Below are 17436 nucleotides of genomic sequence, written 5' to 3' on the forward strand. Positions count from 1 at the left end.
CATTACTCTTAGGTCTGTAATCGAGTGACCAGAGAGATTGAAGTGTTCTCCAACTGGTTTTTGAATGTTATAATTCTTGACGTCTGATTTGTGCCCATTCATTCTTTTACGTAGAGACTGTCCAGTTTGGCCAATGTACATGGCAGAGGGGCATAGCTGGCACATGATGGCATATATCACATTGGTAGATGCGCAGGTGAACGAGCCTCTGATAGTGTGGCTGATGTGATTAGGCCCTATGATGGTGTCCCCTGAATAGATATGTGGACAGAGTTGGCAACGGGCTTTGTTGCAAGGATAGGTTCCTATGTTGGTGGTTCTGTTGTGTGGTGTGTGGTTGCTGGTGAGTATTTGTTTCAGATTGGGGGGCTGTCTGTAAGCAAGGACTGGCCTGTCTCCCAAGATCTGTGAGAGTGATGGGTCGTCCTTCAGGATAGGTTGTAGATCCTTGATGATGCGTTGGAGAGGTTTTAGTTGGGGGCTGAAGGTGATGGCTAGTGGCGTTCTGTTGTTTTCTTTGTTGGGCCTGTCCTGTAGTAGGTGACTTCTGGGTACTCTTCTGGCTCTGTCAATCTGTTTCTTCACTTCAGCAGGTGGGTATTGTAGTTGTAGGAATGCATGATAGAGATCTTGTAGGTGTTTGTCTCTGTCTGAGGGGTTGGAGCAAATGCGGTTATATCGTAGAGCTTGGCTGTAGACAATGGATCGTGTGGTATGATCTGGATGAAAGCTCGAGGCATGTAGGTAGGAATAGCGGTCAGTAGGTTTCCGATATAGGGTGGTGTTTATGTGACCATCGCTTATTAGCACCGTAGTGTCCAGGAAGTGGATCTCTTGTGTGGACTGGTCCAGGCTGAGGTTGATGGTGGGATGGAAATTGTTGAAATCCTGGTGGAATTCCTCAAGGGCTTCTTTTCCATGGGTCCAGATGATGAAGATGTCATCAATGTAGCTCTAGTAGAGTAGGGACATTAGTGGACGAGAGCTGAGGAAGTGTTGTTCTAAGTCAGCCATAAAAATGTTGGCATACTGTGGGGCCATGCGGGTACCCATCGCAGTGCCACAATACAATGCTGAGAAAATGCACATAACTTTTCATGGACCTTACAGATAATCTTTATGTACTGTGACTCAAGCATTTTCATCAAGTTTTTTTGACCTCAGTTAAGATTTTTGCCTTTAAAACACCTCAAAATATAATTACATTTTTCTAGTTTGGGGAGGATTTTCCCAGTTGTATAAGCAATATATTATATTCTACATCACATCCTTGCTCTTCACAGTTAGTATTAGCACCTCCTTTCGTTATTCAGAAAGGATAAAAAACAAACAAACAAACAAAAACCAAACAACCAACCAAGCCTCCAAGCTGGTGGGAAGAAAAATAAAAAAGCAGCAGCCTAAAGTAAAAAACTCATTCTTTAGGACAAAGAATATGCTTGTGGGAATGGTAAGCGTTTTATTACCATTTGCACAGGCTGTTATAAACAGCAGCGCTTAGAACACTTGCATGTTGACAGAACAAGACTGCCCTCCCCCACCATTCTCAAGGACTTATACTTCAAACAAAAACCGGTGGAGATTCCCCCCGTTATCTCCTGGTACAGTAAACATCACATTTTCATGCTGCTGTGCATGACAGACAAGGCTGTTGCCAGGGCACCTAACCTAAGCGGGTTGGGAGAGTGAATTCTGAAGTATACATTTGCTGCTGACTTTCTGATGTGTCTGAAAGTTATTACTAGGTTATGATCAGCACAAGTAACTAAAACAAATGTATAAATATGAGGAATAAATAAACCCCAAAGTACAATTCTTAGTCCTTAAAAAAGAGACATATGAAGAAAGACCTAACATCAGACAATGTTTGGACACAGCAATGCATAAAGCACACATCCCCTGATTTATTTTTCTATATTAAAATTATTTCCCTTCAATAAAATCCCAGAAGGGGAAGATGCAGGGGAGAGAGAAAGGAGTGTGCAGCAGTGTCATTCCACCCACAAGCTGTATGTGCTACACTCTCATCCCTCTCTATTTCAGGGACTCCAGGCAATCTTCCACCCACTTCCTCATGCCTGGAGCTGGGTCTTTCATAACCCCCTCCTTTATACCATTGACATCACCCCAATGTGGGGCCCCCCATTCCAGGGTCTCTCCATCTCCTGTCCCCAGGTGCCCCATTTTCAACCTCCCCATCTCTACTCCCCTTACTCCAATTCCCTGCTTCCGTGCCTGCCACCCACTTCCCCCTTTCTGAGCCCTTGCTGCCCTCACCACCACAATTATCCTCCTCCACCCATTCCCTTAAGGGTCCCTGCTTTGCCCCCCACCCCTTCTCTCCTTCTGGGTCCCTGAGAGACCCTGCTTTCCCCTCCCCACTGGCAGATCCACTCCCCTTCTCCCCACTCCCTCCCCCATCCTCTTTGGGGACCTGCTTCCTCTTCCTTACCCTGGGTCCCTACTTCTCCCACCATCATTGCCGCATCCCTAAGGTCTTTGCTACTTTGTCCTCCCCCCATTCTTGCCCCTCCCATGCACTCTGCCCTCCTTTTCCCTCCTCCCTGGATCCCCAGTTCCCACACTACAAACCCTCCTCATAAGGCTCTCTTACTATTAGAGTTGAGGTTACAATCTCTCCAAGCACCAAGCTGAGGTTCTCCCTCTGATGTGAGAAGGCAGCAGCAGGGGGAACCAGAAAGATTCCTCTGCCTGCAGCACTGGGCAATCTGGGGGCCCTGATTTTCCTGTGAATCAGGCTCCTTCAGTGTTTTGATTTGTATCAGATTCAACAGGGTTCTGCCCACTGATGGCTAAATATTCCCAGGAATTTTGGAAATGGTTGTATGCAGTGTTCCAAACACACACACACACACACACACACACACACACAAATGCAGCTGAGCGTCACACCTTGCTTTGGTCGGCCAAATATCTTCCTCAAACGCATTCCCCTCCATGTCACAAATATATCCATTTTCTGCTGTATACCCACAGGCCCGGGGCCTTTTTACAAAAACAATTTATTAAAATTCCTATCCCCCACCTTTTGTTCAAAATAGTTTTGTGGATGTTACAGTAGTTTCCATGGGAGAAGGGAAGGGGCAGGCTCCATAGAGACCTGATTGAATGGGGAGCAGATTTACATGTCCCCTTCAGCATCCTATGGAGCTGCTGTCACATTATTCTGTGTTGGTCTGACAAAACCTAAAAACGCATCACAGAGCCCCCCTACAAACCCCTGAAGGTTACCACAGGATCTCTTCTAGCTACCAATGTTCTTATTCCTTGTTTATCACCATGGCATCTTTTGGACATGGTTCATGATGCAGTTTTTGCACAGAGCACAACAGCACAAGAGCACAGAGACTCTTTTCAGGAGAGGGCTGGGTAATACCAAGGAGAACAAAAGTCAAAAAAAAAAAACAAAAAAAACCAAAAAAACGAGGGTAAGGGGAAATATAAACCCTCTAGAACTAAACTGATCCACATTGTCAGCTTGTGAAAAAGTGAGTCACCCCTGAAACCAGAAGTGACAATAAAAATCAAATAAAGGATTTTTAAAAATCCACCCATCACAACAGGAAACCACAGGTCATTTTATAATTGTATATGTTTTTTAAATACAATAACTTAAGAGTACTTACTGCCATTACTATTCATTGAAAAGCACTTGCTGTAGATTACTACACAGTTTAAACTTGAGCAAAATGTAAAAACGCCTGGAGACAGTAAGAAGAGAGATAAGAAAGTGCGGATGAGGTCACCCACTCATTTGTTGTTATGTAGAAGATGCATTGATGAGCATAGCAGAACATGCATTTCACCTTCTCTTCTATAATCTACTCTAATCTTCTTACTTTCTTTTATCATTCCTGATGTGTTTTAACCTTTGATGTAGGAAACTGGAAATGTTTAGGTATGCATCCTACTGTTGGCAAGAATAAAGGATAAATATCCCACTTTCCTCCCAAAATTAGAAGTGTGATTTAAATTTTATCAGTTGTGAATTTGAGAAAAGAATCTGGACTGCACTGTGCATTTTTCAATATAGAGCACAGCAGCGGTCACAGAATTGCTAAAAGGAGAGCAGCATTATCCTTTCACACAGCGAAACAAACCGAAAGCCTGCTTGTCACTTCTCTGAAACAATACTAATGCTGACTCTTCACAGTTCATTCATTTGACCCATTCTTACCTCTCTACTGGAGACCTCTGTTTTTCATTGTTATTTATACACTCTGTATATGGGGTAGGGCAGGGAGTGTCAATTATTTTTTGGCAAGCTTCATATTTCTTGGTCGAGGTACAATCAAGGTCCAGATGCCAGAGACAATAATAAAAAACAACAGTGATAACAAGTAAATAAAAAGATTTTGGGATCCATTCAAAAGTGCCTGGCGGTCCGGGTTTGGCCTGTGATCTGGCTATTGACTACCCCTGGGGTAGAGTATGTATGTCTACATTACAAGTGCTACAGTTGCACAACTGAAGCGACACTGCTATAGTGTTCTAATGTAGACACTTGCTATAGCAAGGGATGGGGATTTTCCACCATTGTAGTAAATTCTCCCACTTGAGAGGCAGTAGCAGAAGAATTCTGATGTTGACCCAGCTGCCTCTACAGTCGTGGGTTAGGTCAACCTAATTATATCACACAGTGTGAGAAATTTTTCACAGCCCTGAATAATGTCCCTAGATTGACCTAAATTTTAGGTATAGATCAGGCCTTAGAATAACTGTTGTTCTTCATGACAGCTGTGATCCAGTGGTGAGCACCTACATCATTTTATAACAAAAAGGCATGTGTGCTGGCAGTAGGGATGGGTAAAGTAATTCACATAAAATAAAAAATTTCCATGTGACCCAGCTGTAATATGGTTAGATCCTGTCCACACTGCCCCTTTTAGCAATGTAGTAACCAGGACAGGATAACCATACTGAAATGGATTTTCCCCCGACATTTCTATATTTGTATTGTAGACAGACCCCAAGAAGAAACTACCTACTCCACATGCCTTGCCAAGTAAACAGATTAGCAAACTAACATGAAATTTCTTTAAGCAATCCCTGGAATTCAATCCTTTCTCCCACATTTCTGTTTCTCATCCTCAAGGGATTTTACTTTTCTTCTCAGTGACAGAAACGTAAATAGGGTGGAATTAAATCAAAATAAAAACAATAATAGGAAAAAACATTAGAAAACAAAAACCACACAAATGCTTACAAACTGGAAGCAGCTCCTAACACTAGGTTCAATGTTACTGCCACCAAACGATGCAACTTCGCCAAGCTGTCGTGGGATCTGGATGGAGTCATGCAGGAGAAGGCCCAATCGGCGCTGGTCACTGAATCCAGTGGAACTTGCTACCTGCTTGAACAGGTCTAGAGAGACAAAAATGAAGAGTTTTAGGGACAGAACATGTTAACCGGGACTACAGAAGTATTTCAGAATCACAATTATTTTCAGAGGCTCAAACATGCGGTGGCATTATGGGAGTGGCCACTTTTCAATGGGTCTCCATTTGGCTATCTTCTCTGTTTATTAATCAGTTAAATAAGTAGCCTAGTGCTAATGTCTGATAAGATCATGGGCTTGTATCTATCAGGAAGGACCATTCTAAAATAATAATCTCATAGCATTTATATAATACTCAGAACCAACACAAGCTATACCTCCATAACACGTGTACAGGGTCTCTGACCCACAAAATCTTTTAAACATTAACGTACGTATTGTTTGAAGAGCTTTAAACATACAGCCTAGAGGACCTGATTCTGTTTCACATCATGAGTTGCTTTGAAAAACTTAAAAGTTCTCTAACTTTGATATTTCATAATATACTGAACTCAAGATGAGTTTTTAAATGAAAGAGAAACATTACACTGTTACAGAGCCCCACCACCCATTGGGAATGTTAATATCATATTAAGTTTTAGTTTTTGAAGTGAAATGTCATTTTAAGCCCTGTTCTATTATAGCAATACTATCAAAAAGGAATCCTTACCGGACTGAATCATCATCCTACCATAAGCACAATTTAATTAGATGGGAATTAGTTATACTATAAATGGTTTGAGGAGGTTTTAAAGTTTGTAATAACAAGAAAAATCAAGTTAGGATCAACTGAAATATTTATTTGGTACTCCCCCAGTTGATAATTCATGACCTGAATAAATTCTGATTATTTTTCAAAGAGTAAAAAATGTCACTTTGTAGTAATAATATGCTTTCATGGCTGTGGCCTCCTTAATATTTCATTCTACACTGGGGGTGCAATTACACAGGAATGTCAATAGCATTGATTAGTTTCCTAGCACAGATTTGACAAATGATTTTTTCTTTTTGGTTCCTTTTAATTAGAAGTGTATAAGAATATAATCCTTCTCATATCTGGTCTCAAAATACATGATTTCAAAGCAAATCCTGCCTTCACCTCCCTGGCCCTGGAGACTTTCCCTGGCAACACAACCAATACTGTTCTGCTGCACAAGTCGGTGGCAAACTCCCTGTGCAGAACTCAGCTCTACAGGGACTCCCAGAGCATATCAGCGAGAAGGAATGAAAAAGTCAAAAGATCAGCTGCTATGATGTTTCTGTCCTAATGGCTTTCGTTGTTGTGGTAAGTGGAGAGGACAGTAGGAGCTACTGTAGCATCAGGTATTGGAAATGGAGCAATGGTGGAGCAAGTCCACAGCCCCAGGGAGAAGATTCCTTTCTTCTCACCCTCAACTGCACATCCTTTCATTTCCCTCTTATTAAAGCATTTACAATGCCTAAAGGAGGATTACACATTACAATCAATCAGCTGCAGCCTTTTTTGGAGAGACAGTATTCAGCCCTCGCAGGAGAATAAATTAATCTTAATAAATATTTCCCATCTCTAACTTTTATAATCCTAACAGTATATCAGTTTTTTGGGAAACATCTAAAGATCAAAGTTTTAACATTTTATTTTAAATGTTTTAATTTGACCCAATTTTACAAAATATTTTAAACGTTACAGTGAAGGAGGAGGTTGGTTCAATATATTTCCATATTCCTCTGTTTAAAAAAAATGTAACATTTTTCAAAATCTTGATTTTCAAAAAGATGCTGGATTAAGAATACATCTTGAGTCAAATCCTAAAGTTCTTGCTCAAGCTCCAACCCTGTAAACTCCTACATATGAGTATTACTACTGAACTCAGCAGGGGTACCCATGTGCATAAAGTTACTCACATGAGTAAAGTGTCCAGGTCTCACTTTATACTCATTCATTATTCATGTAAAACTTGTATTGGCTTCAAATTGATTTCTTCCAGATAAGGATTTGGTCTACTGAAAACATGCAGAATTTTGATTTTTAAATTACTCACTCACTCTCTTTTTCCTAAAAAGAAAAGGAGTACTTGTGGCACCTTAGAGACTAACAAATTTATTAGAGCATAAGCTTTCGTGAGCTACAGCTCACTTCATCGGATGCATTTGATGCATCCGATGAAGTGAGCTGTAGCTCACGAAAGCTTATGCTCTAATAAATTTGTTAGTCTCTAAGGTGCCACAAGTACTCCTTTTCTTTTTGCGAATACAGACTAACAGGGCTGCTACTCTGAAACCTCTCTTTTTCCTCTCTCTCACACATGTAAAATGAAAAAAAAAATGAAAAAAGGCTTTTTCATGAATATGCACATCTTTATTGTTCAGCCAGTGATAGCAACTGTGGTTGCACATCATTTTTTCAAGTACGATTCCACTGCCACTGTAGACACCAGACTTAAGATACTGTATTTTATTCAACATGCTATAACACAAGTAGCTCTAAATATAATTTTTCTGAAACATTTCTTTTTGTACTTTGTCATTTCATCGTTTAGATCCTGTCTACACTGGTCAGGGAAAAAAGGGTTTTAGTACCTTTCTATGACAAATCCTATTAAACCATACTTCTTCCTAATATGTTGCACTGATTTTTTTCTGGCCAGTGTAAAAAAAACTTTAATCTATCATGGGAAGTGGGGGGAAATCTACACTGGACAAGTCACTTAAAAATACATTGTAGAGAACTATCATTCACTGAAGGATTATAAGACTTAACAGGACCTTTCTGTCCTGAATTTTTGTGTTTCCATGACATATAGGAAAATATAAAAATAAAATAAATTAAAAAGAAATGAAATACAAATTAAGACACATGACTTACATCTGTACTTGTCTTCTAAATGTGCTTTACACAGGGAAACTACACCGGTTTTAAAAGATAAGACACGGATCCTTCCTGTTCGACCCCTGTTGATGATTAGGATAAGAAAAACAAACACTAATTGATAATATAATCCACATATTTGAGGTCTTATTTAGGAGAGTAATGCAACTTTTAAAATTAAACACAATCTTAACCACCAATCTTAGAGCACCGATAATCGCTGGAGGTTTTTAAGAACAGGTTGGACAAATACATGTCAGGGATGCTCTATGTTTACTTGGTCCTGCCTCAGCACAGGGGGCTGGACTAGATGACTTCTTAAGGTCTGCTCTAGCACTACATTTCTATGATTCTGTACTACTTCACAAAAAATAATTCTTGCGTAACTTATACATGACCTGTGGAATACACCGGTTAAACAGTGTTCATCAGCAGCTCCAAGATAAGTAACTGGTTGCAGGTCCATAGTTAATGCTACGTTTTGCACTTAAATCAGGGATTCAACCACTCTGACATGAATGCAATGACAGTGTATCTCCCCAAAATTACAACACTTACTGAGTCTGAACATTCACAGTACATAACCTTTAATTAGTTTGAGAGTTAATATTAATTTTAAAATGGGCTCTGTAAAAAATTTAACAGCCTGCGCCAGTCTATTTTTTTTAGTACAAATGATCTTAATAACCAAATAATGCACTCTTCAAATTTCCCATATAGACTGAAAGTCACCACATTTGAAGACATTTTTAAGCAATTAATGGTTATTTTCTGCTTTTATTATTTATAACTGAAAGTGCTTCAGAAAGGGCTGACAAATAAATGTTCTTATACAGAAAATTCAAAGAATTTTAAAATGGCTGCCTTTTCCTTTTGTGAGCAATGGGAGTGAAGCTAAAAGTCTTTAGTAAACAATTCATCTTTTAATATGGCTACTACCTTCCACTGTTTACAACAGAAGTGAAGCCAAGATGTCTTCAGGGAAGATGGGGGTCCCAGACAACATGAGGAGCCACCCTCTTCCCTATGGGCAGCCTGATTTCATTCCTACTGGGAACACTGGCAGGTGGTGAACATTTTGAAACATGTCTTTGCTTAGTGTCAGCATTAGCCTCAACTCATTAGTGACACCAAAGATGTAACATTCAAACACTTTCCACTCACTTTAAAGAGCCTGTATGGGCCCCACCCCTGGCCATATGTGGTCTGTAATCATCTCCTGTGCCATATCCACATGTGCTCTGCAGCCTCTCTATACCTACAACATCCTCCATGACTGTGTGCCACGCAACTTCACTGCTTGAAATCCTACTTCAGAACTCAGTTTTATTTCAATTTACTTTCAATGGCAGATGCCCACACGAAATAATATTCCAGTTAATATCCCAATTTTGATATATTTAACAAAACAACCTCTCTCCCCCAAACAAATGATCAAAATATGTACAATACAATAAGCATATGTCTAACAACTCCTTTAGGCAGAAGTCTATCAATAATTTTCAGTCTATAAGTGCCACTTTCACTATTGTCGCTGAAAATAAGAACAATATTAATGCATGCAATTATAAAAGGCACCCCACGCTGTGCTGCACAGTATGTGAACAGTTCAGCCAATAAATACATTTCCTCTGTAATACTGTCAAGATCAGCAGAACAGCCATTTACATGCATTGGCCCAAATTCTGCTATCATACAAGCGTAATACACTAGTAAAAAAAACTCCACTGAAATGGAGAGACACTACAGATTTACATTGGTGTAACAGAGCAGAATTTGGTTCCCTCAACTCATCCCATTTTTATTTTTAAAAATATTCTTTTCCTATTCGTAAATCAGCATCTGTTATTCACTTATATCAGTTGAACATTCTGTTCTTATTCTTTTGTTCTTTGCACTTCCTCCCCTTGATCAGATCCTTTCCAAATTCGTTATCCTTTGTGCCCTCAGAAACCCATGCAGATAAATACCAGCCTCATTCAAATTATAGAGGAGAGGCATGTAACATGATGCTGTCCCTGTGCGATATATTAAATAGGAACTTACATGAAGCGTGAGTTGGTTCAGTTGGCTACGCCCTCCTCCCTGCCTCCCAAGTCAAATACATAATTTAGCATGTAATGGCAAATGAGTAAGAATATCTGATCAATTAAAACAAACTTGAAACATACTGAATAGCTGCAAGGCTGCACCCCAAATTGGACCAGTCATTGCTAGTGTGTTCCAGTTATCAATACCTTTACAAATAACAGTTGGGAAGCATAATAAATGCAAATTATTAGAGCTTTTTTTTTTTTTAAATAAATACCACAGAGTCTCTAATAGGAGAATGAATTCAAGAAAATCATTGGAGGATTTGTCTATTTACCCAATCAGTAAAGCTAAATACATTTGACCCTTGGCTCTTCTTTCTGTGCTCATCCACGATAACACAAACACAAACTTCCCTCATCCCTGGGTCCCTACAATGTTCCCTCCAGTTCTGAGCATCTATTTCCCCTGCATCCCTTCCTTCATCAGCACAAACTATAATTTACAATGTATTTCCTTAAATTAAGTATCCTCACACCTTCTTGTCAATTGTCTAAATGGGCCATCTTGATTATCACTACAAAAGTTTTTTTCTCCTGCTGATAATAGCTCATCTTAACTAATTAGCCTCTCACAGTTTGTATGGTAACTTATCTGTATGTATGTATGTATGTATGTCTAGCTATCTATCTGTATCTTACTATATGTTCTATTCTATGCATCCGATGAAGTGGGCTGTAGCCCTCGAAAGCTTATGCTCTAATAAATGTGTTAGTCTCTAAGGTGCCACAAGTACTCCTGTTCTTTTTACAGTGCAGTAGGTTTCAATGAAATAAACATAATGAGACTGAATTTAGCAAGAAAGAGTCTTGAGGAGAAGCAAGCAGGATTTGACGCTAAACTGCAGGGAGAGGTAGATATACTGGAGACTAGGGATAGGGGCCAGAGTGACCTAGACAAATTGGAGAATTGGGCCAAAACAAATCTGATGAGGTTCAACAAGGACAAGTGCAAAGTCCTGAACTTAGGACGGAAGAATCCCATGCACTGCTACAGGATGGGGACATGGTTAAGTGGCACTTCTGCAGAAAAGGTCCTGGAGATTACAGTAGATGAGAAGCTGGATACGAATCAATGGTGTGGCCTTGTTGACAAGAATGCTAATGGCATATTGGGATGCATTAGTAGGAGCGCTGGCAGCAGATCGACAGAAGTGATTATTCCCCTCTATTCCGCGCTAGTGAGGCCACATCTGGAGTATGGAGTCAAGTATGGTGCCCCCCACTACAGAAAGGATGTGGACAAATTGGAGACAGTGGAGGGCAACAAAAATGATTGGGGGCTGGGGCACATGATTTACATGAAGAGGTTGAGGGAACTGGGCTTATTTAGTCTGCAGAAAAGAAGAGTGAGGGGGGACTTGATAGCAACCTTCAGCTACCTGAAAGGGGTTCCAAAGAGGATGGAGCTAGGCTGTTCTCTGTGGTGGCAGATGACAGAATAAGGAGTAAAGGTCTCATGTTGCAGTGGGGGAGGTCTAGGTTGGATATTAGGAAACACTATTTCACTAGGAGGATGATGAAGCACTGGAATGGGTTACACCTAGGGAAATGGCGGAATCTCCATCCTTAGAGGTTTTTAAGGCCAGACTTTACAAAGCCCTGGCTGTGATGATTTAGTTGGGGTTGGTCCTGCTTTGAGCAGGGGGTTGGACTAGATGACCTCCTGAGGTCTCTTCCAACCCTTATCGTCTATGATTTTATTGCCCCAACCTACACACCAAACATTTTTTGATTGGGAAGAACTGTAATTTCTGTAATGTATTCAGATTTTATTCATGTTTGGGTTTAAATATAAACTGGATCAGATATTTGTTTTCTGAAAACTCAAGCAGATTTAAAAAAATTAACCTAAATATTAAATATAGGCCTGTTCTCTATTGCCTGTGAACAAAGCAAAAAATCTAGTGCAATTACTATACATAATATAACATGGCAGAATGACTATCCACATTAACTCGATGACTGTTGGGGATTAAGTCAGAATAGGAAGTCCTCCATTTATAGAATCACCCTGTGGGAAGAGGTTTGGAGACCGCTGCAGTTTCTGATCCAGAAATCAATAAGGTGTAATTACACGGATTAAAACTTGATTAAAGAAACATTCTTGGGGGATGGAAGTATTCCCAGGCTATGGATCTTTATTTTAATTTAATCCAAAATGTTGATGAAATTAAAAGCACACTCTCTCATCTACACAGGTTTATTTTGCCACATGACATGTGAGAGTGTGTATCTGACTTTAAGGATACCTAATAGATACTTCTAGTCTTAAGTAAGCAAGTCAGGGCTTGGACTGCCAAATTTGCAGAGCGGTTTATTACTGTAAATCCAGCAATAATCCAAAACTAGCCTGCTTTATTTATTTATTGGGTAATTTAGGAGTTGTCCGAGCTCTAGGACACAGCTGATTAAAACAGTAGATTGAACAGATTTTCTGTAAAACTATCCAAGTAAATCTACCCTATCTTCTATAAATTTAGGAGTGTGGACTCAGCAGATCTAAATTCTAATTTGAAGGGGCTTTTGTTTGCTAAACCTGAATTTTAGAAGCCACATTACTAACCTAAGAAAATTCACTCAGATCTGTTGACTATTAAATGTCACAAGTATATTGCGCCACAGGTGGCCACCGTTCCAGTCTCTAACAAAGAATTACATGCTAACAGCTCTAGAAAACGGGCCACTCTGAATAGTCTTAACTATTGGAAGTGTACACAAGCATGAGCACACATATAATGAAAATTATGCTGTTGCTTTTCGAGAATACGCTTAATTGGTAAAAATAAAGGTGCATTAACAAGGAAATTCAAAAGTGCCTTGCAGAGTTGTAACTTAATGATGGGACGGAGTTGTGAAAAATGACCCCTAGATACATGGACCATTTTAAAGTAGAATGTTCTATTCTCCAGCTATATCACTTCTTAGCTTAATAAAACAATTTAGGATTCCAAGCCTAACTCAGGGCTGTATTGATTCAGCTAAGTGCAACCAGTAAGCCATTAGTTTTATTAAACTTGCACTATGACCACCAGCTTTCCAGCTCCAAGCCACTCATTTTGTAACCAGGAAGACAGCTCATTACCCCCAAATGTCATTAAAGCCTTTTAGTACAGTACACTCATACTACTTGCACATACGTGTCATAGACATTCAACAGCCAGTTGAGGCACATATCCACACAGAGAGGGACGTTGACCAGGTTATTGTGCTCTTGTTCCAATCGATCATAAACGGTGGTCAAGCAGTTAATGATCTGAAGGATATCCATCGACTGGTCATTCTGTTTGAGGTTGTGCTGGTCCAAGGCATCACATGCAGCAGACAGACTCAGTAGATCCACTGTTTAAAGTAAAACAACAACAACAACAAAAACACTCAGTCTTTTCAAGTAATAACCTCCCCTCCTGAAAATAATATATTTTGATTAAAGTTTTCTTAAGCTTTCATCCCTTCCCCAACCCTTTGTCTGAAAATAACCTTTTATGCCCCAATCCTGCAGACTCCTAGACATGCATTAGGCCAGTGGTTCTCAAAGTATTTACCATTGTGGGCTGCATATGCACCTCTCTCTGTGCCCCCATCCACACTATATATATATATATATATATATATATACATACACACACACATACATACATACATACATACACACACACACACTATCTGTATGGCCCTGAGGATGTCCCATGGTCCGCAGCCGTGTGCTGATTGGTCCATGAGTTGAGAACCACTGCATTAAGGCTTTGCAGGACAAGGTCTTAGACTGTAAATTGTAAAAGCCAGAATAATTTCTTATTGTCTGTAAAAGATCTACCACACTATTGGATGCCATATAAATAAAATGTCTTATTCAGAGCATATAAAACATGAAATCATTTAATTTAATTTTTATATTCCTGTTGACAGTATTTGATTAAAAACATATTGAACATAATGTCATTTTAGGACATGCCAACTTTACTGAGGTTTTCCATCTATTTCCATCACATCATTACTTTTGGCAAATAAAATACCACTTACTAAAGATGATGGGAGAAATTTCAGGGGGGGCATAATCCATCGGAATATGCAGTTCTATCAAACTGACTTCTTGTGTCAATTTTTTTTTTATTCTATATAACGTCATACAAAATACGTCAAAACCAAAATGAAACAATTTTGTCAAAACGAAGAGTTTCAAACAAACAATTTTTTTCACAGAATTTTTTCTTTTTGGAGAGTTTTGAAAATTTTCTGTTTTGTTCTGATACAGAATGAAGTGAAAATTCAAAATCCTTCAATAAATGGAACTTCTGTTCTCTACACAGTTCTACTTATTACCCTTAATCTCTAAATGCACCTCCCACTAAGATCAAAAACAGTTCAGTATCAATTGACTGAAGGAAGTATTTTGCCTCTAAGCTTTGAAGGATAACAATTTTGAGTGTTATGAGAGATGATTTTTAAAATGAAATGGGGATCATACAAGAAAGCAAGATAATGAGGGCTATCTATATTTGCACTCACTGCCATAATATCTGAGTGCCTCACAAATATTTTATCCCCACACCACCTCCATGAAATGTGGAAGTATTGTTTTACTGACTTCACAGATAAGGAAGCAAACCAGACAGACTGAAGGCCAAATTCTGTTACTCTTACTCACATTGAGTTGATTTCAATAGGATAATCACAGAGTATGGTATAACTCAATGTGATTAAGGTTGGAAGAATCAGCCCTAAGTGAAGATCATATAGGAATTAGGTGATAGAACTGGGAACTGAACCAAGATCTCCAAGTTCTAGGTGAGTGGCCTAACCACAAGACCATGCGTCTTCTCTTTTAAATAAAGATTTTTAATGAGCTTTGACAAGCAACAATACTTCACAATTTAACAGATTTTAACAGTGAAGCAATAGCTTAATGTCACATTGGCCAAATTCACTTCTGATGCAACTTAAAATTCCATCAAGAATGAATCTGGCTCTGTGTGTCCTACAGGACACTACTTTAGCCTTCCAGACTCAGCCACTGAATAATTTGCAAAGGGTTATACAATATGGATGGGATTTTCAGTAGTATTTATTAGAATTTCAGAATACAAATCTCACTGAAAAAAAAATCAAAGGAACTTGTGCTCCTAAACCCCTTAAGGACATCTGAAAATCTTAGCTTATGTGCCTAATGTACCCAAATCCTAAAGCAAAGAAAAAGTATGTAATGATATATACATGTCCCTACTGTTATACTAAAAGATTTAGCTTACGCAGTGAATAAATTTAATTTTTTAAAAAATATAAAGCATTTTTATTTTGGAGATTGCATCTCATTTACTGACATATAAAAAGGTAACTATCCTAAGATGTGTGTCTTGTTCAACAGCTGCCTATTTATCAGCCCCATCTCTAAGGATCATAGAAAGATGCTTCTCTCTAGTAACAATTTATTAGTCAAATTCGAAATGCAGCATTGCATTCACAACACCTTTAATTTTAGCTTTAGGCTGAATGCTCAGTTCCTCTGTGACAATGGATCAATGGTAATTAAGTGGACCCCTCAAGCATTTGGGTGGCAGCTTAATTATACATGTGACTACAGATAAACATGGGTCATTCTATTTTGGGAAAGCTTTTAACACTAATACGTGGCAGCATCTTAAAATGCTTTAAATATGCTCTTTATTTATCTATCAAACCTTCGTCTTGTCTTGAAATCTATCATATATGGTTGTCTAATAACACATAGGGTGGTGTGACACCAGTCTCTGCTGTAGGACAACTTCTACTCCTCCTGGACTTCCCCCCACAAAGGCATTAGGAGCGTAGTGGGAAAAGTACTGGGGATCCATTTTCCCTCCGAGATATAATACTCAGACTCCCAAAATATGGACCCACATGCATGATCATATCCTGAGACATAACCCCCATAACGTGGCTTAATGCAGTAAACTGAATAGATACAAAAGAGTTGTAAATCAATTTATGTATCCCTACCTGGGGGTTTGCACTGGTCTTCACTTAATCAATTAAAACCCAACGGGTTGCACACTATGTAGTTTCTGTAGGCCGAGCTCATTGTGAAAACTAGAAAACCAGGAGTATGTGCAAAAAATCAATAGGGTTCTGCCCACTGATGCCTAGAACATTCCCTGAAGCTTTGAAATTAATTGGATGCAGCGTTCAAAAGCCATCACGTTACATCTTAACAGACAAATAGAGAAATTCCATCAAGTTGAGTGTAAGGCTCGGTCAATTATTTTAGATAAACTGGCAGTTTGTGCACTGATCAGCCTCTAGATGTTTGTATCCCAGCCATGGTAAACTGTACTTTGGCTTTTAAAGAGAGAGACAGAAGTGGGAGTTTGTGCTTAAGCCAACTCACATTCCGCATCAAAGACATGGGCAAGGGGGGACCTATTCTGTAAAATGGTACTCGTAATCTGATCTGAAGCATGGGAAAACCTAAGGACAACGCACGAGAGGCAAGTTTTAGGGAGAAAGTTGAGAACTATCTCATAAGAAAAAACAATGAGGTGTCCTTGTGGCACCTTAGAGACTAAGGAATTTATCTGGGCATAAGCTTTCATGGGCTAGAACTCACTTCATCAGATAAAAAAAGATAAAAAAATACTCAGAAAAAGAAAAAGATACTCAGTAGTAATCACATACTGAAATTGAGGGAAACTAAATACGGCTGGTAATTAAAATCATACAGGGATCTCACAGAATGCAAGGTCATCCCATGAATAAACCTGATGTTCTCGGTTGATATACAAGTACATTTTTAATTTAGTTAGTATACATAGAGCAAGAGAAGATAATTGGTAGAGAAACTGCTGCATATTTTTCTCTTGTTGAATCTCCAGGAGAAGTTTGTAGAACAAAGTGAATTTTATTATCATAATGTTCAGATGCGGATTGCACTTAAAGAGGATATATTTTTAAAGCAATTCTGTACATAAGAAATTGAACATGCTTTGATGTGATTATCAAAAGGAAATGTACATTTAAAAGCAATGGTGAAATGGTTATATCTAGCGTGTACATAATATGCTATAATGCTGGGAGGCTGGTGCCACATCTGAGAATATTTCAGGGTAATACTATGTGAAAATATTTATCAGCACATGAAATTATTTGTGCAGGATCATCATCATTTTTTCTACATTTCTCTTTTT

The 17436-nt window shown here is 39.0% G+C and overlaps 1 protein-coding gene across 15 annotated transcripts in view; it reads right to left on the reverse strand.

Moving 5' to 3' along the window:
• The window catches only part of DMD (dystrophin), a 1935994-nt gene that overhangs the window by 52938 nt on the left and 1865620 nt on the right, over positions 1 to 17436 (reverse strand). For all 15 annotated transcript variants that reach the window (XM_043505382.1, XM_043505371.1, XM_043505378.1 and 12 more), the window contains 3 exons: positions 13417 to 13618; positions 8184 to 8269; positions 5228 to 5385 (listed from right to left, as the gene is read on the reverse strand). In XM_043505382.1, the coding sequence (XP_043361317.1) occupies positions 5228 to 5385; positions 8184 to 8269; positions 13417 to 13618 (446 nt within the window). The remainder of the gene's footprint in view (positions 1 to 5227; positions 5386 to 8183; positions 8270 to 13416; positions 13619 to 17436) is intronic.

The sequence above is a fragment of the Dermochelys coriacea genome, chromosome 1, assembly GCF_009764565.3.
Source record: "Dermochelys coriacea isolate rDerCor1 chromosome 1, rDerCor1.pri.v4, whole genome shotgun sequence".
Lineage (NCBI taxonomy): Eukaryota > Metazoa > Chordata > Testudines > Dermochelyidae > Dermochelys > Dermochelys coriacea.